This window comes from Amblyomma mixtum, chromosome 4 (assembly GCF_055824585.1).
Source record: "Amblyomma mixtum isolate Tamu chromosome 4, ASM5582458v1, whole genome shotgun sequence".
In the NCBI taxonomy this organism is placed as follows: domain Eukaryota; kingdom Metazoa; phylum Arthropoda; class Arachnida; order Ixodida; family Ixodidae; genus Amblyomma; species Amblyomma mixtum.
Window position 1 is genome coordinate 81791589 of NC_143015.1, and position 26704 is coordinate 81818292.

The window sequence follows — 26704 nt, forward strand, 5'->3', positions numbered from 1 at the left end:
GGGGCACTTTGACTGTCTAAAGTGGGTAGAGGCGGAAGCGTTTTCCGCACCACCTTCGCTGTTTCTGTGGCACTGGTGGCGTCACATATATTTGAGTACTAATTACTATGGCAAATCACCAATTAATTGTTAATTACTAACTAATGCCTGAATACTAATTAACTGCTAATTAATTCCGCTTAAGCTTCGCATTTAGGAATGGAACGCGACAGCGCGTTGTAGCGCTGCCAGGGAGTCCATGGAACGCCACCACCCGTTCGGCGCGATGTCTTGCCCTTTGAACGCAACGCTTTTTGAGGAAAGGAAATGGCGCAGTAATTCTCTGTCATCTCGGTGGACACCTGAACCGCACCGTAGAGGAAGGGAGGTGGGAGTGAAAGAAGATAGATAAAGAGGAGCCGTAATGAAGAAAATGAAAATTGTATTTCAGGAAAGGAAATTACGCAGTAACTGTCTCACATATCTCGGTGGACACCCGTCAAAATTCAGGGGGGCACTTATTTGACCTAAAGTGTGGTCACTGATGTGTGGTTAAGATGTTAAGCTTCGCCCCTAAGAGTGGAACGCGACAGCGTCTTGCAACGCTGCCAAGGAGTCCATAGAACGCCATCGCCTATTCGGTTCTACGCCTCGCTCGTCGGTAAATTGGTTTTTGAGGAAAGGAAATGTATCTGTCTCTCATTTGTCGGTGGACACCTAAACCTCGCCGGAAGGGAATGAAGGAGGATGAGAGTGAGTGAAGACACCGTATTCACTAGACGCGCCTTTGTTCATTCCGAACCATCGAGCTGGCATGCTTCTTGCTGGAAACAGCGCATCGGCCGTTGGCCGAGGTCTACCGACGTCTCAGGACACTACGGACTCGTACAAAGTTGTACTTCCCCGATTGCCTGCCGGTAATGTTGTCCTTAATACCGTTTTCCTGCATGCTGACCTTAAGGGTCGCCCATACCGAGCACCTGACTTCCGTGACGCGCTCGCACAGATATTGGATCTCCGGAAATTTTGTGCATTGGTCAATACCAAATGAGCCACGTGTGGATGGTTACCTGCGAGAGTAGTTCCTCCAAACAGAAGCTTGTTAACAAAGCGGAGTTTCCTGTCAAAGGACTGCGGTGCATGGTGTTTGACCCGGATACTAAGAACGTCAAGGTTAAGCTCCTTTGGCTTCCCCGCTATATGGAACACCGGAGGATTGTGGAAGCATTAGAGCCTTATGGCACGGTTCAGTCTGTGGAGCGTGAAAAGTGGCGGTGCCCAGGGATGGAGCATATGGAAACGTCGAACCGTGAAATCTCCCTCACACTCAAGGATGGAGTGTCAGCAAGCACAATCCCACACACACTTAATGTTTATGGAGTGCAGGCATTAGTCCTTATCCCAGGGAGACCTCCACTGTGCCTCCGATGCAGCCGGGTTGGGCATGTACGGCGCCAGTGTCGCACGCCTCGGTGCACCCAGTGCCGACGCTTTGGCCATAATGCGGAGAACTGTGTCTTGAGTTACGCTGACAGGCTGCGTCAAGGCCAGTGGTCACGGGAAGATGACGTGGCATTAGAACACATCATGGGTGTGTCTGAGGTTGTCGACGCGACCGGAGAACTAAGTCGTGAGCATCGAATAGATGGGGAACAGAAGACTTCAACACCTCAAATCAACACGGAATCTGAAGCGACTGGCCATCTAGCATCCGCGCCTCCAGAACGAAAACCGCCGGACCCGGGCCCCCCCGTGAGTGCTACAGAGACTGCTGTGCTTGCTGCACAGGAACACCTTGTCGCCACAGGTCAACGTCCGGATATGCCTCCTGTGGAGTCAGACGAGGCAATACAGCCAGTGAATGCTCGCCGATCCTCCTCTGTTGCTGATTCTGCTTCGTCGTTGGAGGGTAACGGTGAGCCGTGTGTGGCGTCGATCTCTGGCGTGTCCGGTTCTCTGTCGGCTGTCAGTGTGGCAGCGAGTGATGTGCTCCCCTCGGGTTCGTGGGCCGAGGCCTTGGCTGTCTCAGAGGAAGACATGGACAGCACCGCACCTTTGAAACGTCCAGCAACTGACGAGGTGTGTATCGATGGCGCTGACCACAAGGCACAATGTGTAGAGGCCACGGGAAGGGTGGCGTTAAAGAGGAGGGCGATGTCTGCCCGAGAGGCCGCCAATTTGGAGGCGGGCCACCCCATTCCAGGGGATGGCGTTTGTTAAGACTGGCACCAAAAATGGCGAGCGTCGCAGCATATCAAGTCGCTACCCTTAACGTTAGGGGTATGCGTAATCGTAGGAGGCAACAGCAGGTACGGCATCTCTTAAAGAAATGGAGTGTGTGTGTGGCCGCTATCCAGGAAACAAAGTTGTCCTCTGATGAAGAGACAGCAGCTGCTCTCGAGCCTTTTTTGTCGGAATACAACATTATTGTTAGCCACGCGAGAGGCTTATCAGGAGGTTGTATGCTATTCCTGGCGAACACGCTAGAGATGACAGCCTTGTCTTATTGCATAGATGACGAGGGGCGACTTATATGCTGTGATCTCACAATTTCAGGTGTACAGTGGCGGATTATTTGTGTTTACGCCCCCACAAAGCAGCGCGAGAGAAGGCTCTTCTTTCTGTCATTAGTTGAACATTTGTGCACGGACCGCAAAATTATATTGTTGGGAGATTTTAATTGCGTTTGTAGGGATGAGGACCGATCAGTGGTATGTAAGAGATACGACCCTAGTGCTGCATTACTTACCGACTTGGTTTCTGAATATAGTCTTGTGGATGTGGGACAGGAAAAAGGCGACTGTATACATTTCACTCATTTTCAGTTTTCCTCTAATGCTCGCCTTGACAGAATTTACGTTTCTGTAGACGCGTTAGCAAGTGTGTTTGGCTACTGGGTGCGCCCCATCTTCTTCAGTGACCACTGTATGGTGTCTCTTCAGATAGGGAGGTACACTCGGCATGTACTTCACCCTCGATGGGAGTTGTGGAAGATGAATAACTGTCTGCTCTCAGACGAAATCTTTCAGCGTGCTGTACCTACTTGTTTGAAGGACGTATGGTCACGCCGTGATCTGTCCGTTTTTCAAAAGTGGGATTTGTTTAAACAGGAGGTCAAAAACTTGGCAATTGAGGCCTCAGCAAGAATCGCTTTCCTGAAGAGACACCACCTTCGTGAGCTTGGGCGCACCCTAACGGAGCTACATGAGCTATAGAGGGTAAACCCGGGTGCCTATCTCGAAGAGATTAATAACGTAAAAGCAGAGCTTCAACAATTTGCGACAGAAAGATATAAGGGGGCCTTGATACGATCTCGGTCCCGAAGGTTTCTTGATGAGCAACCTTCTCGTCGGGCCCTGAATGATGAAAGAGAGAATGCTCTTGCGAAGGAAATATTGGAAATTCAGTATGGTGATTGCACATACAGCGATGCGCCTGGTATTCTTGCTGCTTTCTTCGACTATTATCGAAAGCTGTTTGGTAGTTGCGATGATCCAAATCAGGGTTTCGATTACAGTTCCTTACTCGGAAACTTCCCTCGACTAGACGATGAGAAGTGTGCTATAGTGAAGGGATCTATCACTTTGGATGAAATTCAATCAGCCATTTCTGCCCTGCAGAGCCAGAAATCTCCTGGGCCAGATGGTATTACTAGCGAATTCTATAAAACTTTTTCGCCTTGCCTAGTGCCTGTTTTGATGGAAGTTTTCCAAGCATCTTATGATGTGGGTGTCCTGCCTCCCACTTTCTATTCTGGGCACACAATATTAATTCCCAAAAGCAAAGATACTAATCGGTTGAAAACTGTTGAGGGATGTCGTCCAATTTCCCTCTGCAATGTTGATTACAAAATTTTTTCCAAGGTTCTTAGCAGTCGTCTGCAGCTCGTCATTATGGACTTGATAGGTTCGCATCAGGTCTGTGGTATTAGAGGCCGTAGTATTCAAACACATATCCATATTGCACGTTCAGTATTAGAGACAATATCAGATGAGACAGGCCAAGTTGCTCTGATTCAAATTGACTTGGCGAAGGCTTTTGATAAAGTTCGGCACGATTTCTTGTTCGCGGTCTTGGAGTATGCAAATATTGGTGACGTCTTGCTCAAAGGCATAAGGCTGTGCTATAAGAACTCCTATACAAGGGTTATTGTTAATCAGGAGCTAACGAAACCAATACCACTAGAAGCATCTGTTCGTCAAGGATGTCCACTGTCTCCATTGTTGTTTGCCCTATATCTGGAACCCCTCTGCCTCAGTATAATTGACAGCGTAGCTATCCGCGGTTTCTCTCTGGCTCGATGTGAAGTTAAAGTTTTAGCCTATGCTGACGATGTCGCCCTCTTTTGTTCTGACAAAAAGAGTGTACTTGAGGCTCTAAACTTGACTAAACAGTTCTGTGATGTATCAGGCGCGGCTCTTAATTTAGAGAAATCCAAAGGATTTTGGTTGGGTTATTGGGGAACTAGGCCAAGCCAGTTCAGTGGCATATGCTGGGACAGTAGCCCTCTTGAGTACCTAGGCGTTCCGCTGCACCAAGTTCGCAACAGTACAGCCTACTGGGATTCACAAATTGTAACTCTACGGCGGCAAACACAGGCTTGGATGGGTAGGGAACTCTCAGTGTTTGCGAGGGCACAGGTCTGTAACATATTTTTGTTTGCAAAGCTCGCGTATGTCCTTCAAGTCCTGCATTGTGCGAGGAGGAAGGTGCAAGCAATACACAGAATATTTGCAACATTCGTTTGGCGCTCTCAATGGGAGCCCATGAGGCGTGACAACTTGTTCCTTCCCTTAGAGGGTGGTGGAGTGGGTCTTGTTCACCTGTTCGTGCATCAACTTGTTTCCCGTTTTTTCTTTTTAAAATCGGCAAACCACCCGTTTCTGGTAGCTGTGCTCATTAGGCGGCTTTGTTTTCATTTGCCTTACTTATTCGCACCGACTGTGCAGGCTCGTGAGGGGACTTTGTGGGGATTCCTCAAGGAGGTTGCTGACACTTTCAATTTCCTCACTGTGCGCTTCTCTTTAGATTACCTGTATAGCCTCTCGAGAAAACAGATGACCCAGGCTCTCACTGAGTCTTTGTTCCCTACACCATTGTATCGGCAGCCTTATCTGGGGTCTTTGGACATCAGTGTTCTAAAGCGTGTTAGGCGGATGTGCATTCAGGCAGCCGCTAAAACGTTCTTTTTCAAACTACACACAGCGACGCTGCCTGTCAAGACATTTCTTAATGACAAGGGGATGTTTGTACCTTGGAATGTGAATTGCCGTCTGTGTAACGTGCCTGAGACAATTGATCATTGTTTTATCCTGTGCCGTGATGCCATGTTTTTTTGGGACATACTACAACGAACTCTCAAGAAGGACATTGAAATTACACCGTACACTATTAGATTTCTGCCTGTTGACAAAAACTCTGTTGTGCCTTATGATCTGTTTATGTTGATGGGACTATTCAGTCTTTGGAAAAGCCGTATGATGGACAGACATGCCGAGCCACCAAGATCGTCCAAATCTGTGTTTCGAGAACAGTGTGCTTTGGTGAGGAGTGTATATGCTGCACGCGAAGAACCTCCAAGCTGGCTGCCGTGCCTAGATGCATGTGTGTGCCTCCCTGGATTTTGATGTTTTGATGGGGCTGCAGTGTTGAGTTAGGGCAATGGCGGGCTCCTATTAATCAGCCCGGCAACTTGAGACGCGATCCAGTCTGATTGAAGTTTTCCTCCTTTCTACGGATGTTCTTCCATGCAATAAAGAAAAAAAAAAGGCTGGCATGGCGGAGTGGATAGCGTGCTCGTCTCTCACGCCGAAGACCGGGGTTCGATTACTGAGCTCGACCAATTTCTTAATCGATTTTTTTTATTTACATGGCCTGACTAGTAAAGTTAATTGGGTAATTAAGCAATTAACTAAGCTCAGTCCCACTTACTTGGAGCATCACTATACGATCCCTTCAATTGGTTGTATGGTTACTAGCCAAAGTGCAATTGGCCCCGTTTGAAATTCGCGCACTGTGACGTCACGACCGTTTCCACCAATTGAAAAGCGTGACATTTTCTGTCGACAACTGCTGCTTACAACGATGAGACATTAAAGGCTTCCGCCTTAAAAAGTAACCCATGAAAAGCTCAAGAACTAAACTTGTGCGACGAAGACTCCATCGTCTGTTCCAGTGAAAACGCGCGTTGTCCCCGCGTAGTGACAATACGCCAGTGCGCGTTCCTAAACGGCCTGGCGAAAAAAGTAAACACGTATGAAAACAAGGAACTGATGCGCCTAAAATGGTCTTGTACGCTTTTGAAGACATTGAAACTGTACCTGCGCATTTGTTCTCAGTAATTCAACACACTGTGAGCGACTGGCTGGGAGCCCTAGTTGTAGGTGTTTACAGCGCACACGAAACAAGGAAGGACAGAAAAGGGAACGAAACACAGCGTTGACTTTCGGTTTGGTTTGGTTTATGGGGTTTAACGTCCCAAAGCGACTAAGGCTATGAGAGACGCCGTAGTGGAGGGCTCCGGAAATTTCGACCACCTGGGGTTCTTTAACGTGTACTGACAACGCACAGTACACGAGCCTCTAGAATTTCTCCTCCAAAGAAATTCAACCGCCGCGGCTGGGATCGAACCCGCGTCTTTCGGGTCAGCAGCCGAGCACTATAACCACTGAGCCACCGCGGCGGCCGTTCTCTTTCAACTGAGCTTTATTGGAAAAATACGCGACTTTTATACACAGAATTTTTAACATGAGACTCAGAAGATGTCAAAACGTCCCACTACTTGTGCCATCCAAAATCACTGATACTCTAGATAAACCCTGATAAAGAACGTGATTGAAAACACTGAGGAATCCTGAGAAGCCATGAAAGGTCAATCAGATGAAACGGGTTAGATTTGTGCAACGCCCACCTTTTTTCTTAAGACACGTGCCGCTTAAAACTATCTAAAGGGTGCCATGATCAACAACGGTGAAGAAACAACAACGGAAAACCCTGTCAAGAGCCCAAGAAAAGACGACTCTGAGCCCCAGTTGTAGCCGTCACGGTGCCAAACATTTGTCGAACGAAACGCACACTTGACCGTGGAATGGGACTTCGAATTTTTGGACAGAGAATAACGTCGGGGAACCTAGGAATGCTTGTAAATCGTTGGGAAATGTATCGTATGACGCATAAATATTCCGCATGCCAGCTACGTGAAAGCATGTTTTCCTTCTCTGTAATTTCCCCGCTTTCACGCGTTTCACCTATCCGCACAGTTTTTGCGTAAAGCTCATCAGAATGACACCTGCTCGTAATTTACATTTTTCAGCCTATGGTACCCGCGGTAGCGACAACCACTGCTGTGAGCCGTTTTGCAGTAACAGCGGACGCACAAGAAGCGCGGAACCAGCTTAGCGATGTGCCAGATGGTGACTGCTACTGTATCGGTTTGTTTTAGTCGTTATATGGAGCAAAATAAACGTTCATTTCACGAAGCACCTGGTGTCTTTTCTGGATTGGCACTGTTTGACGAAGGCCGTGGCACAGATTCGCAGATGGCTGGTCAAGACCGCCTGCAATGTAGTTTTTCATTTTTCTGGATCGAAAGTAGAGATAGCACAATAGGAGACCATACTGAACAGCAATAATGTTCCACGAGGGCACGGCCGGCTGCAGCGCATGCTAGCTTTCAAACTGCATGCGCCCGAAACCGAAACCGGAAGTCTCTCACCCAGCCGCTTGGTGCGCTACAGTCAATTGGGCCGCTGGGATCTACCGGAGTGTCCGCTCTTTACGAATTCCCTTCTCTATGGCCATGCAGTTAACCACCGGCTTTGCCCCTTTCTTCATGTTGCATGGGCATCAGCCATCGCCCATGATGGACACCATCTTGCCTTATACTCCTGACGCCTCTGGGTGGACGCACCTCTCAGAAGTAGCAGAAGTAGGCCACCGCGGTGGCTCAGTGGTTGTGGTGCTCGGCTGCTGACCCGAAAGACGCCGGTTCGATCCCGGCCGCGGTGGTCGAATTTCCATGGAGGTGAAATTATAGAGACGCGTTTGTTCTGCGATGTCAGTGCACGTTAAAGAGCCCCAGGTGGTCGAAATTTCCGGAGCCCTTCACTACGGCGTCTCTCATAGCCTCAGTCGCTTTGGGACTTAAACCCCATAAACCAGAAGTTGCAAAGCATGCAGAGGAATGTCGTAAGTTGGCGTGTTCTTTTATCTCCGAATCCCAAGGCCGTCACAAACATCGCCACGATAAATAACAGAGGGAACATGTTTTTCCGGCTGGGTCACTAGTTTGGCTTTGGGTTCCAGGCACACCACTGGAATTGTCTTGAAAATTTCGCAAAGAATACCACGGCCTTTATCGCGTCGCCCAGCAAACGTTGTCTGTCAATTACATCGTGGAACCGCTCAACTCCTCTTCGGACTTGTGCCATCGTGGCCGAGTAAGTGTCCACGCCAGCCATCTGAAGGCGTACTACGACCCCCTCCTCTTGCCATCGCCATACTTCGCCTGGGTGGCTCCTCCTCTTCGTTCCAGGGGTAATTGTAGCTTACCTTGAGGGCCGCGCCTGATGCCGCCTAGGAAGATAACTGAAAAAGAGAAAGCGCCGCCGCGCTGCACAAGATCGCTTCGGTTCGTCTGGCTGTCTTTTGAGTTGTCCGCCGTTCTCCTTGTCATTTTGAGTCGCCCGCCGTGAATTCCACCACCTCATTACAGAATCAAATACAGAATAAGTACTTGAATTGCATGTAGCTTTACCATTGCAAATTGTAACCCTTTACGAAATTTCACAAAATTTTCTTAATTGCAAGTAATCAGTTGCTTGGAACGCGCCACGTAATGCTCTGAGTGCATAGTACGTGGAAAAGGGCGTTTCTCCAACCGTGGACGCAGAGCGGCTGATGATGACTGGGCTAATGTTGATTGCGGGGTTCGGCGAATTATAACATAAGATTGCACGATTCTTGCAACAAGAGACTCGGATGAATGAAAAGTTGGCTTGTGTGAACATGTTCAATTACATGCGATGTTTTGTTATATTCGGACACAATTACTTCGCGATAATACTCAAAGTATCATTTTGTTGACTATAGGGGTCGGGGGAAAAATCCTATCACAAGGTTTCGACAGCGTTCCGATACATTCCACAGGCCATGGTATCTGCAGAAGTTTTTTTTTTTTTAAATTATAGCAGAATCTGAACAAGCACATAGCTTTTTATGGGTAACAAAATAAGAAATAATCTTTACCGCCGGGCTACAGCCCTGACGCAGTAAAACAGCTAAATTTGACAATAAACATTAGATAAAAATTAATAATTGCGAAGCCAATATTTAAGACAGGAAGTGTGAGCGGGAAGCTGAAATTTTATTTTGGTTAAACATAAATCCACTTTCAACGGGATCACCGCACTACACTTTTTTTTAAAACAAAAATAAAGCAGATCAGTGCAAACCTCACGAAGAAAGCATTGAAGCTGTTTACATGCAGTCTTTTTGCGAGAAAGGACACAGCTCGAAAAAGGAAGCAGAAAGTGATATGCAGTATGCTCATTTCCGCAAAACCTCTGTGACATTTGTTAGTTCCTGGGGAAAACGACCAGAACGCAGCTTTGTTTACAACGGGAGATGCAAGTAGTAGTTTTATGTGAAATACTTATAGTCATCCTAAGCGCTGTCGATTGTAAAACATTTTATTCGTCGGAAAGAGCTTGGTGCTAAAAGTTCACATCCAGTGGTCGATAGTATATAGCCCCTCGACGACTCTGGCAGCCCCCTCGACAGCGGATTCTATGTTGTTCCAGAATATCGTATGTCCCTCCGCGCCCGATGTAAAAGCTTCTTCGTTAGTTTTGAGCTGAACGCAGCTGAAAATGCCAGTTATTCTGTTCTTCGACGTTATCACCGAGTGCGCTTGCCGCCATCGCCGCTGACGAGCTGTTCATTATTCGTGGGTGGAAATGAGCCCAATAAGGACTTCGTTTTATTATCACGCAAATCTCGCCATTTGTCTACTGCTGTTGCCACCATCATGTCACGATATCTTCAAAACAAAGTACACACCGGCATGCAACGCTTGCTGCTTTAGAAATAGTTTTTCTCGAGTTACTTTTCACTGTACATAGAGTTGAACCTGTTAAAAAGAGGATATCTTGCAATTAGCTACGTGCGTCTTGCGGTTACACAGCTAGAAAAAAACATACAGGCGAATTATCTGCGCCCTCAGCTTTGTCGGATAGACTTAGGCCCATGCAGGAAATGCCGAAAATTACAGCGGGACAAGAGTATTACATTTTACATTCATTCACAGCAAAGTTTCGCAACAGTTACATATTTACAAGTGAATTGCAACAGTTACAAGCGAATTGCACAAGAAATTATACAATAGTTAGAAAATTAACAATAATATGCATGCAAAATAAACACTGTTTTATAATGAACTTTATAATGAAACGTATCTTCTTACGAACTTTTTCATTTCGGCCGTTGGAAAATGCCCTCTTTAGAATTTTGCACGTAGCTGGTTGCAAATAATGGCAGTAGCATAGGCAATACTTATTTTATCATACACCTTGTTAGCAACCAGCAGGACAAAACGACAGTCCAAAAAATTCCTAATTGACGAGATGGACAGACTAAAGCAGATTATGGTAGTTGGATGTTATAGTTTATAGTGTGTGGAACCACACAAGCTAGTTTAAAATCCAGCAGAGCAAAGGGTGTAATATCCAGGCGACGAAAGAGTGGATCGGATCTATTTGTGCGTCTACTAGGTGTTATTATTCGAAGAGCTCTCTTTTAAACTGTATATTCCTGATGAGCACTGGAATTCTACCATCCAATGTTTGGTCACTAAAACTACGACAAAAAAAAGAACTGCGGATGTTTGCCTCCTGCTATATGTATCCTTTGCCAACTTTATATAGCTCATTGGGTTTGATTTCTGAGCAACGTAGCGGTGCTCACCGCAATATTCGGCAATTCATATTTTAGGAGGGTTGAATACGGGAGTTCTTCCCACCTTCGTGAGATTAAGGACAGTGAGGAGGCAAAACGCGCCACGCTGTATGGCTCACACGAAAACCTCTTTCCTTGTATGCTGAGGGTTTTTTGTAGACGGTCCAAAATTTATAAAATTAGCGTTTCTGAGGTAAAGAGAAACATTTTACGGAACAGTTTAGCACAGTTGGCAGATGTTAAAAAAAGGCGAATTTTGCTAACTTCTAAAGTAGTAAGTTGTAATATAGTAACTTTTTCACTGTTATTTAAAGGCATCTGATTACAGCTAGAGATTTGTAGCCGGTCGTTAGCAATAGCATTATCAGCTTTTAGAATTTCGAAAACGTGGTTGCCTTGTCGCTGTAGTTCAACTAGGTTTGGTTACATCTTGCCAACATACATGGGCTTTCAAAAAGCATTAAGGCAAAGCAACCCCTCGAGTGCATTTAACTAGTCTAAACAGCAAACTTTTGTCCAGCCACAGCATGTGGGGTAAACACGTTTCCGGAATTCCAGAAACTTATATCGCTATCAGTAATGGCTGCCTACAAATCTCTGATTGCAGCCAAGTGCCTATTGTTAATAATTTAAAGTTAATTGTCAGAACTGAGTTAATCACTTCATTAGTTAGCATGATTCGCCTGCCTTTTGACATCCGCCAGAAGTGTATTACTGCGCCCCAAGAAGCTTCTCTTTGCATCAGAAACGCTATTTTTTTAAAGTTTGGCCCTTCTAAACCATACCAGAGAAAAATGGCTAATACACCACGTACTTTTCCGGATTCAGGTTGTTGAGGAGACATGGTATTTCACTTTCAATATTGGTCACAGCTGTGCATGTTGCAGCTAGCCGTCAGTTTAGCTTTACTTGCTCCGCAGTGCCAGTGCCCTTCGTGTGACAGTCAGGGATAAGATGCAGCCTGTATATAGGCTCCAATGTAAGCTATGTTCCTTTTTCAGCCAGTTTCTCCACGCCTTCTTTTTGTTTCTCCTAGTCGGCGAAGTAATATGCACCCTCTGGTGCCTGTATAACCTTTGATTTCTTCCTTATTCATTCAGCTGAATACGTTGTACTACCAGACCGCACGCTAGTGAAGAAGAACTCTTCAGCGCCGAGGTCAACCATGGCTACGACTCTAGCCTCCAATATTTTGCACCAGGCCCGCCTGTCGCCCACACTCAACGATTCATCAGGCCAGCATCCAGAAGAATGGCTGTTCCAGTTTCAGCGTGTCGCCGTAATCACCAGTTGGGATAACCAGAAGAGAGTGAGACACGTTTTCTTCGCCCTGCAAGGCCCAACCAGATGAAGGTTTAAAAACCACGAAGCTTCTCTGAAGACGTGAGAACCATTAAGGAGAGAGTTCCTTAAGGCATTCACGACCATCGTCAGGTAAGAAAGAGCGCAACTGCGTCTTCAGTCACGCACCAGGCAAGCGAATGAGACAGTGAATGCCAATACGTAGAAGACATGAAGCGCAATTTTCGACGTGCCGGCCCTGACATGATGGAAGAGTTCAGTAAAGCAATAAGTTGGGCTCTAGTGCGCTCTTGTCCTGTCCGTTCCTCCTGTGTTCTGCGTGTTTTTCTGTGCGCCGTTTTTAGATGATGGAAGATAAGCAGGTGGAGCTTTTGATTCGAGGTGCTAAAGAGACAATGTTTGGTGGTCTTACCCGCCATCCACCGAAGACCAACCGATAAAGGCGGAATGGTGAGAGAGGAAGTCAGTGCCAAGGATGATGTCATGAGGGCAGTTTTCGAGGACAGTAAAGAGCACAGAATAATGGCGGCCGGCGATTGACACATGAGCAGTACACATTCCAACGAGGGTAGAGGCACCGCCATCTGCGACACGGACCACTGTTGTGGGGGCAGGGGTGAGTACTTTCCTTAGGCGACGGCGAAGACGAGCATTCATGAAGGAGACATGCGCTCCGGTGTCGATCCAAGCAGCAGCAAAGACTCCGTTCACGTCGACGCTAAAGGTGTTCGGACGGGTATGAAAAGTTAGAGGATTTTCTCGTCGGGTCATCAGAGCAGCATCACCCCCAGGCGCTGCTGCTAACAGTTTTCCGAGCGGGGGTGCTCATATGGGGCCGGACACGACGGGCAGCGGGTCCGGGCGATGGAGATCGACGGCACTGAGTTGGGCACGAACGGTTCCTATGAGGGGGTATTGCGGCCAGCAAAGGGTGTTTCCGAGGGCAAGGAAGAGTAACATGAATATGCAGAGTTCGGGTATTGGCGGTAGGTCGAAGACGGATGGCTCCGGCGCTGAAAAGATATGTGGCCAACTCTGGAGCAGTTAAAGCAGATGAATCTGTTGTCCGACGTTCTCCATTCATCTGGATTTCGGATGCGATGAGACTCGGGAGGCCAGTGAAACGAAGGTAAAAAGATTTCAGCAAAAATAAGGATGCTTCAAAGTATGCCCAGTATGAGACAAATTTCCAGGAACTAAATAAATCATAATGTGCTCAGGAATGGTATCTGGGCCCTGCTTAGCCACACAATGTTGGGAAAAATCTACAAAGCTTCCATGCACAGAATGTGCTTTCAGGTATAGCCTGAAACATACAGCAAACATCGTGTAGGGTATGCTGGAGGTGTGCTTCATATTAGATTGTCGGGAAGAGCTGTAAAGCAGTGCTGCAGCGAGAAATGCAGCATGTTCTAAAACTTCTTAAAAGAAGCTGAAATGCTGTCCCTCGAGATAGACTAATCTTGTGACGAAGACAAAACTGGCAGTGGCGCGGGACTCTTATCTGCAGCTGTTCGCAACGCAGGCTTCTGCATACCTCCTCTATACAAGGCGTGAATAGCACTGGCGAGATAGGGTCTCCCTGCGTGACACCCTTTCTTATTGGAACTTTGTTGGTGACTAATGGAGGAATATGGTAGCTGTGCGGCCATAGTAAATATCTTGGAGTATTTTTACATAGCGTCCTCTTGCACTGATTCCGCAATGCCGGCATGGCTGCTGAGCTTTCATGTGAGTCAAATGTTTTCTCGTAGTTTATGAGGGCTGTAGAAAGGGCTTGGTCGTATTCGGCACATTTCTTCATCACCTCATTGATAGCGTTAACATGGCCTATAACCCTAAACAAGCGCGAAGCGTTGTCCTGTGTTTGTGACCACAGCACGCCTGATGTCGTGCAGACCGAAACCTGGCTATCAGCAAAGACTTAGGATTCCGAATTGTTTGACGGTGTCGAGAAACACAATATCCTTGCGATCGTAACATATTTTTTTAGGTCGCGTCCTTATCGATGTAGCCAAGTAATTCCCATGAAAAAAATGTTCCTGTAACCTCTACTCCACAAATTATTTCTTCCAGACCCAACTTCGGTTGTGTGCATGTTACCGCCCACCAAATAAAACACCTTCATTTTAGTAATCATCACGAAGCTTTGAACATCCAAGTCCTAAGGTACCTATCATAACCGCTGTTCCTGTTAGCGATTTCAGTTTTCCGAAATTTAAGTGATCTTGGCCTGGTCCCATTTTTTTTAGGCATACACAATTCCTTGTACGTTCATTAAACTATTTTTCTTACCTAACTAAGCTACAACTGTTTTTGCTCCTTGCTGCTAAAGGTAGCATAACACGTCTGGTTACTACACCTAACACCCACAGAAACTACGCAAAAGGAGGCCAGTTTTCTATAAACACACTATTCGAACTGTTTGTAGATGTTTTGTGCATAGTTTCCTTGACCGCTCAGTGGAAGACAGCTGTAATCCTTTCAAAGTAAAGTTTCCTATCTGACCAACAAATATGTAGCTCAATAGGTAACCTCATCCAAACAATGCTTAGCATGGCTCACAGTCGCCTTCAAAAGGCTACTTAATATGATGCGCCTCTTACGCTCAGCAAAACAAACCAATATACCTGCTCGTTAGCTCACGTATCGAGATTCTTTGCCCTGTTGTCGCGCAGCTACTAGGGAGGCCCAGCATACTTTTCTCATCATAACGCTGCCGTCAATTCTCTGCAGTATTCCATCAGGGTTTTCGAAGATTGATAAACCTGTAACAAATGACGCCATATCTCACAGAGATATAAATGATGTCTTCAGCCACGAAGATTGCTGTACCTTGCTAAATAACCTGTTCGCGCCATCTTTCTTGCATTCATCTGGAGCTCCTATGTCGTATCTATGTAGCATTAATTTTTTGATGGTCACTGTTTCGATGCATTCAGTCAGAATTATTAGTTTATTGAGGAAACTGTAATTCTCTATGTGCTGCGGCATTGATGAAATGAACTCTAAGTTTATAAAACACTCAAGTGTACTCACCTATCTTTTTGTCGCACATTTTCATGCAGTCTGGTTTGGTTTGGTTTATGGGGTTTAACATCCCAAAGCGACTAATGCTATGAGAGACGCCGTAGTGGAGGGCTCCGGAAATTTCGACCACCTGGGGTTCTTTAACGTGCACTGACATCGCACAGTACACGGGCCTCGAATTTCTCCTGCAAAGAAATTCAGCCGCCGCGGCCGGGATCGAACCCGCGTCTTTCTGGCCAGCAGCCGAGCACCATAGCCACTGAGCCACCGCGGCTCAGTCTGCTAGTGGGTCGCTGAAAGGAAAACTGGGGAAGATTATTCCCAGCTTCAAATCCGGTAACTGATAATCTGTTCTGAATTGCAGACCAATATCGCTAACGTCCATTCGTTGCAAACTATTAAGAATGTCGTTTATTCAAACCTGGTGTATTTTTCCTGAAACTAACTCATTCTTTAGTCTATTCCAGCACGGTTTTCGTAAATTCTCCTGCAAAAGCCAACTTTTGTTTTTAACACACAGCCTTGCCTTTGCGTTAGACAGCTGATATTTTACGGGCAGTATCTTCTTGGATCTCGCTAGAGGCTTCGATGAAGTTCCTCAACAACTGTTGCTCCTTAGAAGTAACACATTGAACATACATCCTAATGTCTTTAGGCGGACCTAATGCTTACTAACTGACAGCTTTCAGTTTGTCTCAGCTATTCGTTGCAACTCCCCTATAAGTAGTGCGGCATCCAGTGTACCCCAAGATTCTGTATTTTCTTTGTTGCTTACTATATATATGAGTAATCCTCCTAGTCGCATTACTCTCCTGTTAAATTATTTGCTGACTCTTGTGTCCTGCAAGAAGGAATAACAACCCAAAATAAGTGCTGCATCCTTCAGTCTCACCTGAAAAGCATCTTCAGTTGGTTCGATAAATGATTAATGAATCTTATCACTAAGAAATATAATATAAATAAACCTTCTATAACTAAACTCTTAACTTCTCGTGGGGCATACATATCGAATTCATTAATTCCAACGCAAATCATGCTTTCGGCTATCTGAGTCGTAACTTCGCTCAAGATCTTTTACAAATAACACTAATACTGTATCACACTCTAGTAAGGTCTAAAGTGGAATACACATTGCAATATTAGAGACATCAGCATACCTTAACTGAACTTACTTGACCTGTACAAAACTTAACCACTCGTTTCATTAACTTCAGCTGTCATCGTACAGATAGCGCCTCCTGACTTAAATCAGGACTTAGACGGCCAGATTTACTCCGTAGAAAAATTCCTAGCCTCTTCGTTTCTTAACATTTTCTTTTTGAAAGCACAGTTAAAAAGTGAACTTCTTGTCCACCTTTCACACGTATCATATCCCGTTGACCAACGGCTTAAGGTCACGATTAACTGTTGCATACCAATGTCCCCTTCAACTCATTTCTGCCAAAAACTTGCAGGGAGTGAAACTGCCTTCCCCCTTCATTGCCTGAATTGTGGATGCGCCATCGAACAAGTAAGCAGTTATTGACTGCCATTTCTAGTAGCATCATTATTAATATATCACGGCACCAAGGATAGACGCAGTTCACCAATAGCGTTTCCAGAAAAACTCTGAGGGCGCGTGTGCCAACCTTCACCTTTTTTTCCTTTGATGCTACCTGCGGCGACCTGATGGCAATATTTAACAAATATCTGCTTTGTACTTTATATGTGTGTTTCATTTGGCTCTCTACCCCCTTACGAACGCCCTTTAGGGACCGAGGGTAATGAAATAAATGAATAAAATCTATATGGAGATAGCTGGCACCATCGCCTTTTATCATTGTTTTCTTTTGACCATTCCAAGTATGAATGTTTTACAGCAGAAGCTGCAATTCCTCATGGAAATGGCCAACCAGACGGACTAAAACGGCGCAGTAAATGTAACACTGCGCAGTATCATACAATAGGCGGTGGATTGGCGGAAAGCCTGGTGCGACAACAGCGCAGAGTTTTTTGCACTCCGTAAGTTCAAAAAATAATTATAAGTTACCTACAGTTCTTTATTCGAAACTGGCAGCCAACAAATTGAACTAAGAGGCTTTTATACAGTTCAATATGACACCTCACCTAGACTAGCCACACCTATCGCCAAAACCATAATAGCTGTAGGACTCCCTCCTGTATATCTGGATATCAGTCATATTCTACTGGAAATACTGCCAGAGAAGCGAGGCAGACAAGGCGCATTTATCCTCAACATCTCTATCACCTCGAACATTTCTCACCTCGAACTATTCAAGACATTCCAGGGTAACCTTAATGAAAAAGAGACCTCGACTTTCCGTCCCTCGCATCACGCCGCATCTCATCTCGTTTGTGCCTTCTTCACACATTTTATTATCACCGACGGTCCAGATATGAGCTACTAACAACACCACTGAGATTTTTTCGTTTCAGCCACAGCCAGTCTCTAGCACGAATTTCTACCCGCACCCTTGCAAGGAGTAGCTCATTTTTCTCGCATGCAATAGTCTTATTTAATTCCTTACCCGAAAACACAGTCGAATGCACAGATAGAACTCAATTCCGTAATAAGCTAAAGCTTCGGCCATCTTGAAGAGACTGCACCCTTTGTATTCTTTTGTTATTTAGTTTAGTTGTATTTCTGCACCTTAGTGTAATTTTTGTTTCTCTTGCTCTTGCCTGTTTGCTTTTATTTCACTTAGATGGCCTTCTGCATTTTTTACTGTATTTTTTGTTTTTTGCTTTCGTTGTATTTTGTAACTTCCACTTCACTTTTTTCATGTTCAAGAAATATACATTACGTAAATTCGCCTCCACTTATGTAATGCCCTAGGGCCTTTAAGGAGAAAATAAATGAAAAGAAATGATTGAAAGGCAGTCCTTGCAGAGCCGCAAATGAGGCCTTCAACCATAGAGTACAGGAAAGTGCAAGAATCGCCGGCTCTGACAGTTTGGCTGAAATCCAAAAAATCAAAAAATAATCCTCCTCAGAGTATCTGGTGGATACAACCGACTCGGGCACAGGCGAATCGTTACTCAGGGCAGCAGACTAAGCAGTACTGGTGCTAGCCGGAAACATGATGCTACCAACGAGATTGGGTAATAGTGTCAGCAAAAAAAAAGTATCCAGACCTATCCATAGCTACAAACACCACGGACATACCTTTGGCGCACTTACGCCAATTCCTGAGGAATTGCCACTTTATCCTTAGTGCATCGGTTCCCACACGAAAGCTAAGAAGGACAACTCGCGAAACAAAAGTCACCATTTCGGAAGCATGCCGAAAGTGTCGCCCCGCCTGAGGTAGGAATGCAACATATCTCAGAATGAGCTCAACACATCAGAGATACCACTACAAAACAACGAGAGCAAAGCAGTTTCCAAACGCCCGAAATAGACAGACACTTCTTTGGGATGCAGAGAATGCCTGACAAAGAGACGAAAACAGCACAATCTAAATGAAAAGCTCAAGTTTCGCATTGAAAGTACCACAGAAGCAGATGCAAGGACCTCTCACAACAAAAGTGCACGCAGTTCTGCAGCACGCTCAGAGCAACGCTAGTCACTGCTCAAATATGGACCATCCACAACTATGATGGATGCTAGCATAGCTAAATCGACAATAAACCGGTCACACCAAGATACCTCGTACCGATGAGGAAAGGATGATCAAAACGTTCAACACGCTTTCTACCGCAGATATATCGCACGATGCGATTACTCTAAGCACCGTCATATACTGCTGAATTTCGAACTCAGGCCTAGACAACCCATCACTCTAGAAGTATGCGACACAGAGCAGGCCTCTCAAAGCAACACAGCCCCAGTTTTTTATTCTCAGCCGGGCCAATATAGAAGACCTGTAGTATACATCAGCAGTAAAATATGGGAGAAGGGCCAGGACTCAGCGGAATGTAAACAGTCTGAACCTATAATGAAACTTAAACCAGGCAAACGCGCAACTGTGAAAGCCGTGCGTCCCCTCAACATGCTTTAGATAACAAAGTGAAAAGGTGACACAGACTCACCTTCAAAACTACGCTGACAATAACAAAAAAGTCCGCCCTCCATGGTGTTGTTTAGAACTTTATTATCTGGCAAAGATGCCCTCCTTATCCTCAACGAAGTGTTCACCCCAATACGAAGAGGAGGGGAACATTTAATGCTAGCGCTGGACATTAAAGGCTCCTTTGATTGCACCTCGCGCCAAGCCGCACTCCATTAGGTCAACCATATGATGTGCGGAGAACGTACATTCCACTGCGTTAAAAAAAAACTCTGCCTCTCCCGTAACCGAGAGTAGAGTAAGCATGAAATGTTTACGGGCATAATGCGAAGCGCACGCGGACACGACGAGACGCAGGCCTGCCAAGAATGTACACGCAGCGCGTTCGAAACTGTCCGAAGTGCGTAGAGGCGAAAGCGTTTTCAGCACCACTTTGCGTATGTGACACTGGTGATGTTGCCACTGGATTACGTCACACATAATTCATGACGAAGTAATGACAAATTACTGATTAGTGTGTAATGACTGATTAATGACTAAATACTAATAAACTGCTAATTAATGACGCTTAAGCTTCGCCATTAGGAGTGGAACGCGACAGCGTGTTGTAGCGCTGCCAGGCAGTCCGCGGAACGCCACCACCCGTTCGGCGTGATGCATCGTCCTTTGAACGCGACGCTTTTTGAGGAAAGGAAATTACGCAGTAATTCTCTGCCATCTCGGTGGACAACCGAGCCGCACCTTACAGGAAGGTAGGAACGCCACCACCCGTTCGACTGATGCCTTGCCCTTTGAACGCAACGTTCTTTGAGGACAGGAAATGGAGCAGTAATTCTCTGCCATCGCGGTGGACACCCGAACCGCACCGTAAAGCATTTCGTGCTTAAATATTGTGGCATGTATGTGCTTTTTGCACGCGTTATGAGAAATCGGAAATTATAATTCCGTGCATTATCAAACGCACAGCTCGACTGATATCTTATAGAGTATCTGTTCTCGCTTCGGCGAGCGCGGCTTCGGTCGCTTCTTTTTTGAGCAGCGTCCGCTCCGGCGGACGCGGTTGTTGCTGCGACGCGCGTCTTTTCTTTCCTTTTTGTCTTTCCTCTGATCTTTTACTCTCCTCTATCTGCACGTGGCAGCGGTGGTGGCTTGGCTCGAGCCAGTAGCAGGCCCGTGCAATTTCCTCTTCATCCTTCTCTCAGTCACAACAACAACAACAACATCTTATAAACATTGAGAAGGCACTGGCAGCAGTTATTTTTTGTGACTCGTTTGGAGACCAACCGGCGCTTGCATGCCGGTCGCGTAGGAGGGCTTAGAGAGTCTCGTTAAATCTCGATAAGTCACGTACGGTGCCCGGATGTTCTCGTTTCAGAGCCCGGATGATGGCTCTCGGTCTCGGCGTGACGTCACCACACTGCCGACAACGGGAGCTAAAAGCATTTCATGCTTAAAAACTGAAGTCGAAACGCGCAGTCACGATTACAATAGGCGAGGCTCCCTCAGACACAGTCGAACTGCCAATTAAGGAACCATCACCTCCCCATTCTCTTCAAAACCCTACCCTGCGAAAAGTTTTAGCCCAATAAAGATACAGTCCGCGTGAAGGATGACACAAACACGAGCGCTAACTTGAAACTGGTTTTATTGGCAGACGGCCGAAGCGTTCCACACTCCAGAGATTTTTGCCTAAGTGTTCGCACTGGCAGTGGTGGAGGGCAGTGGACACGCGCAGCATAGTGCCATCTTTTGCCATTAGCAGGGTGGCCTATGACTTCCCCTAACAATCCCTTAAAGGTGCACTGAAGAGGATTCTGAACTTGTCTTTTTGCCGCGGGAACTCGATCTACACGTTTCTAGCAATGTTAGAAACCGCGACTTATTGCCCTGTGTGGCCGATTTCCATAATTAAATCAAATTAACGACCGGCTCCCGCCTTTATTTTTTGAATTCTCCCCGTACGGTGGGCCGAGTCGACCAACGCGTGAAGTGCCTTTCAGCCAGCTCCGTGGAGGCTTTGCTTTCGCTTTATTTTGTATTTTAGGTTTCCATGAATAAATAGTTTCATTCGCAGATAATATAACCGCAAAATAAGCCCACAGAAATAAAAATACGCGCGAATTATTTGCTACTACGGACTACTACGTATTACTCCGCCGATGGCAGAGCGGCAAGTTGCCACGGGACTGGGTGAAAGGCACTCCACGCGTTAGTCGACTCCGCCCACCGTACGGGGGAGAATTTAAAAAAAAAGGCGGGAGCCGGACGTTAATTCGATTTAATTACTGAACTCGGCCACACAGGGCAATAAATCGACGTTTCTAAAAAAGCTCGGAACGTGTAGATCGAGTTCCCGCGGCAAAAAGACAAGTTCAGATTCCTCTGCAGTGCACCTTTAACAAGAAGGAAGAGACCGAAATTTATACCATTTGTGTTTAATTTGGAGCAGTACAGATGCGGCATAATTTGGGGCGGCCAAAATACAACAAAAGCAAGAAAGTCTATTCTTATGGAAGAAAGCGTGCAGGCGGTAGCTATTCTTGCCGTTCGTCAGCCAACTGGTCGTGTTTCCTCCCTTGCAGCCGTAAGTCCAGCTTCCTCTAATTGTACTTCATATATTATACTACCTCCGCTTCAGTAATGTGCGACAAATTGTAACCTCAGTATTTGATAATAGTCGCTTAACGGTAACTTTGTAACGTCGAAAATCACTACACACAATCTAGACGGAATAAGGCAACTCATGTATGAGAAAGGCTACGAACGGCACTGTACATTCCGTTCTGTGTGTTTGGAAAAAACAGTAATCATAAGAATAAGGCTATTACCGGTAACTGTAGCGCAAAGTACAACAGGCAATTTTAAGAAAGGAAAGTTTTCGCGTAGTGTAAAACTATATTCTTATGCTGTGAAAGCAAGCAATTAAAACGCATTAAATGTGAGAACTCTGGAATCAGTACCTGGAAACAAAATCAGCATATAAATTAGCAAAGCATTTGGTACGAATTGGCATTAAATTGGGTTTCGGCAATGTGAACGACAATGAGTTTTAAATTTGACTGGACAGAATGCAAACGGCAACGATTGCGTTTTCATAATGCCTTTTTATTATCGGTTTTTTGCAAGTACCAGGGTACTTGCAAAAGTACCCTGGTACTTGCAAGCGCTCTGTGCTATCTTCTCCTGTGTTGTGTTCGCGCTGCTGATACACATGGATCGCAACCAACTAGCCTGGCAGATGGGGTTACCCTGGAGGCGCTGCCTGGTTCTCATCACTTGCCTGAAAATAAACAAGATTTTAGCTAAACTTCAGTATTTCATTGGTGTGAAAAGTGCGAATGCTTAGCGCATACGACACATGGGCAGTTTAGTAGTGTCAGCTGACACGGTTTCTCAAAAGCGCAAAATTGTTCCCTGCGGAACTGAGAATTTCAACGCATCGGTAACACTCAAAGGCGGCATGAAAGCTGTGCCGGACTGTTCAGAAGCTAAATAGATCCCCGAAAAGACAGAGCGTTTCTAACGCGAGAACATAACTTGGCCCATTGTGCGAACACCCCGCTATCATAAGAAACACGTGACAGAAATGCGGCACACAAATGATATAACTCCCCCTCCTGCAGCAACAGACCGCTGGAATCCCGCCTCCACGCACCTCGAATCTCGACAGTCTCCGCTAACGCAAGCATCTAGTTACGCGCCTTTTCTTGCTTCCTATTCAAGCAAGTCTAAACATTCGACTGGTTTTCAGAAAAGGCGTATAACTTCCACAATACACTCCACCGCCTAGTCGCAGTGCAACTGAAGTTTCAACTGACCCAGTGAGCCAGTTACACTTGGACTCTAATTTATAGATTACAAGAAATGATTAGGTTCCCCTATTTTTTTTGCGTGTCTTCGCCTTTTGTTTTCTTTACAGAAATTGGAAAGACTGTTATACACTTAGGCAGGAGATAAAATTGAAGAAAATTCGTGGTCATTTCAAAAAGGAGATTTCATTCGTAGAGAAGAAAACGCACCAAGGAAATGTCAAAGAAACAGACAGGAGATAAAATGGAGAAAATATGGTGGAGAAGGGAACCGTGGGCAGCTGAATGGCCTTTTACTGGCAGCTCTTTAGGAAATGTCCTTCTTAAGTTGTCTGCGATACCGGCGTTATGTGCATTAGAATGAATTTGTCGCTCTAGAAATTTACACATGGATAATTTCAGGAAAATGCTCATGGTCCCTTCTACACGAATTCTGATGGAACGTAACCAAAGCTACACCATAAAAAGAAATGGTTGCTGTTGCACTCGGAGACTTTCGTCTTATTATTTACCGTTGAGATAGGGGCTATGGTACAGGTTTCAGCCTGATTGAAATCAACACTGTAATTGCTGGAATTCTAAAATTAAATGCACATCACGCGAGTTGCCCGCACACGAAAAACTAAACACATCCTTCAGAGAAGTACCCAAATCTGGCGTTTCGTCTTGTGTAATTTAAGTAATACTGAGCTGAGCTTTCTCTACAAGGAGAGCTTAATTCTTCAGCCTACGCCTACGGAACGCCCATTCGTTTACTTCTGCAGCTCAAAGCTTACTACTATGTCCAACTTAAAATTGATGCAAGGAAGCTTCTGAGTGGCAGTGAATATTTTCTGCAATTTCTGCTGCAAGTGTGCTTGCTTTTTTTTTGCCGCACAGAAAATATACGGGTAAAAAACAATTCAAGACTAATCTTTTGAGTGCATACATTTTCGAATTTTCAAACGCGGCCACACGGTTGTTCTGCCAGCCACACTTAAGAAACAAAGTTATTTGGTAATCGGCAATTCCACTGTTCCTTTGAAAATTAAGAAATATACTCAAGGCTGACCAAATTATGATAAGACCATTTGCTTTCACGGCAGGTCTAAGACGCTTCATTTGATGTTCTATTATTACGGCTCTGCGCCAGCGGTGAACACTGTATAGCCCCATTTTCCGCAGCTCATCTACCTGCCCATCATCTGCCAGCCCCACCTAAGGTTACCTTCTCACGAAATTCACTCCGTTACCTTAAGAGACCAGCATCTGTTTCCTGGATTACATGAACTCTTGGTGTCTTTTTCCCCTCTTGGTTTGAGACCGACACTATTACATCGACATATTTGCTCCTTCTAGTTCTTCTCCCGTCTCCTTCTTATCACATAGCCCCATCATTTTTCGCACAGTTGGCTGCGTCATTCCGCTATTTAATTAATATTCGCGGTCTTTTGCTCTTTATCTCCATGCGAGAAGAAACTTTGTAGCCCATTTCTTCTCTAATACTTACATAATCGCATAAGGGTTTCATACGGGACTGCCCCGAAAATTGTGCTGTAAAAGAAAGCTCTCGCTCCTCTCATTAGGTCGCACATAATGATGCGGATCTTGTCTAGTGAAGACGTAGTCAGAAAGTCGAGAACGATGCACTGAAAACGAGAAGAAATTTTTATGTCAACAAATTTATTTCGGCGCTACAAGAAGCTTTGTGATTTTGAAACATTATGTTGTGAAAAACACGCGAGATTCAAATTTATTCACATTTGTCCTCCCCCCCCCCCCCCCCCCCCTCCCACATGTTGTGAACTTAAGGCAGGTGGATCACGGCCAGTAACTGAGTGCTTATTTTATCTAAGAATAGCCTTTGCTACGGGACGGTGCTCAAGACTTTAAACAAAGATAAATTTTGCACTCTGAATTCAATATCCGCAGCTTTATAGACGCTTCATTTCTACTGTGGAAGATGTGATCATTGAGGATTCATATTTGGTGGCGCTCCATTATAGCCCTCAGTCCGTTATTTCAAAAGCCCTTTGGAAAATCGCTTTCACTTCTGCGCTGATCATGATCGCTCCTATAAAAAAGTTATTGGCGCAACTAAGTAACATTAGGAGTTGAATGCCATAGCACATGATTTTATAATTTTCGCTGCTTCTGTTCCAACTTCTGTGTCAACTTGCTCGAGTTTTTTTTTATTTTTCTTCATACATCGCCATATTCAGACAGCTAGCGGCAGCAGAATGCATCCGCTATGCTGTGAGGATGCCTACGTTTGAATGCGTCTTGTTTCAGCTAGATTTTTTAATTTCGATTCCCTATCTAATTTGCCGTCTGGAATCTATGTTCCTCACAGCCCGGTGGACAGGTTTGGGAATAAGTCACAAGGCCATGTGACCTCTATCGAGAAATCAATAACTTTTTGCCACCTTCCATGGTCGGCGTGTTGTGAGCACATCATAAGTTCATGTCACCTCTCTCGACACATTAAGGTTGGCCCTTCATTGCAGTTTATGAAGGCGTCACAACAGTGCGTGCCGACAACTCCAATTATATGGAATTGAAAAGATTTTGCCTATGAGAAGGATCATGTTCGCTTCTTTCCATGGCTTTAAGCTTCTGTTCCAGTTAAAAGAGCTTGCGAAATATGATTGCATCCAATGAAAATTAATTCAAACAGTGAAACTACTGCTGTTCTGAGTCGGAACTGTATAAAATAGCCCTATAACGAGCAATTCTAGGTAACTTTAACGGGAAGGCGTAAAACGATTAAAATCAGAGATCACTGTTAATTCGGAAATGTGAATATTGCTCTGATTCCCGCGACTGCGTACCCAGCAGCTAGTGGAGTCAGTGAGCTCAACAGGCAATCAACATTTTTCGTTGCGCTTAATGCACTTAAGAAAGAAGCCCGCATAATGATTGCTTCTTTTTTCATCTTGCGGACGTTTCTTCTGTTTGTCAACTATGAAGTGCAATTTCCGGGCTCTAATTCTCAAGTTTATTTCTTCTGCGTTCGCGCGCGCAACTGAATACCCTTCTGAGCTGTATTCTGGCTAAGTCATTGATTACGGAAATATTTCGCTTAGTATTTTTATTTTGCTCTGCACCCGTTTGATGCCGTCAGCTGATATTCTCTACACAAGCACTGCAGTGGAAGTCTTTCCGCATATTTCTCATCTTTTTAGGCAAACTAAAAAATTACTATTCTAGCACACCGTTTTCGTGTCGCGCAACACCTGCACTACACTGGGTGTTTTTCTCAAGAACAATGAAGACAGGTCACAAAGGTCTAGAATGAAGATATTCAATTAAATTCTGAACACTAATGGCGGTGTACAGGTGAAGGTTAAGGAGCTTCTCAAATTAGTTATCAGTTCGGCGGTTACACCTTCAAAACGCTTGAACTCTCTGCAATGCTGACTGGCACAGTTATTGACTGACACAGTTGTTACTGGTACTTACGTACAGCACACAAAAATAGTCCGAACAGATGTGTTGTAGATACATTCTAACAAGGCCGGTTTTTACATTACAGTAATAATAAAACATTAAACCGAGGTCCACCCACACAATAAGAATCAGTGATCGGTATTTCTACTGGCCATGCCGTTTAATTTTCAGTGACGTGACAGCAAGACGATG

The 26704-nt window shown here is 45.3% G+C and overlaps 1 protein-coding gene across 1 annotated transcript; it reads left to right on the top strand.

Moving 5' to 3' along the window:
• Window positions 1-702: 702 nt before the first annotated feature.
• Window positions 703-7420, top strand: LOC149347191 (uncharacterized). The gene is made up of 2 exons (XM_089541520.1): window positions 703-2058; window positions 7292-7420. The coding sequence occupies exons 1-2, from the start codon at window positions 1027-1029 to the stop codon at window positions 7418-7420; spliced, it is 1161 nt and encodes a 386-aa protein (XP_089397646.1). The 5' UTR covers window positions 703-1026.
• Window positions 7421-26704: the final 19284 nt, after the last annotated feature.

Coding starts and splice junctions, on each gene's coding strand:
- LOC149347191 (XM_089541520.1), top strand. CDS start 1,027: ATGAGCCACGTGTGGATGGTTACCTGCGAGAGTAGTTCCTCCAAACAG. Junction 2,059..7,291: donor AACGTCCAGCAACTGACGAG/GTGTGTATCGAT, acceptor TACATTTTTCAG/CCTATGGTACCCGCGGTAGC.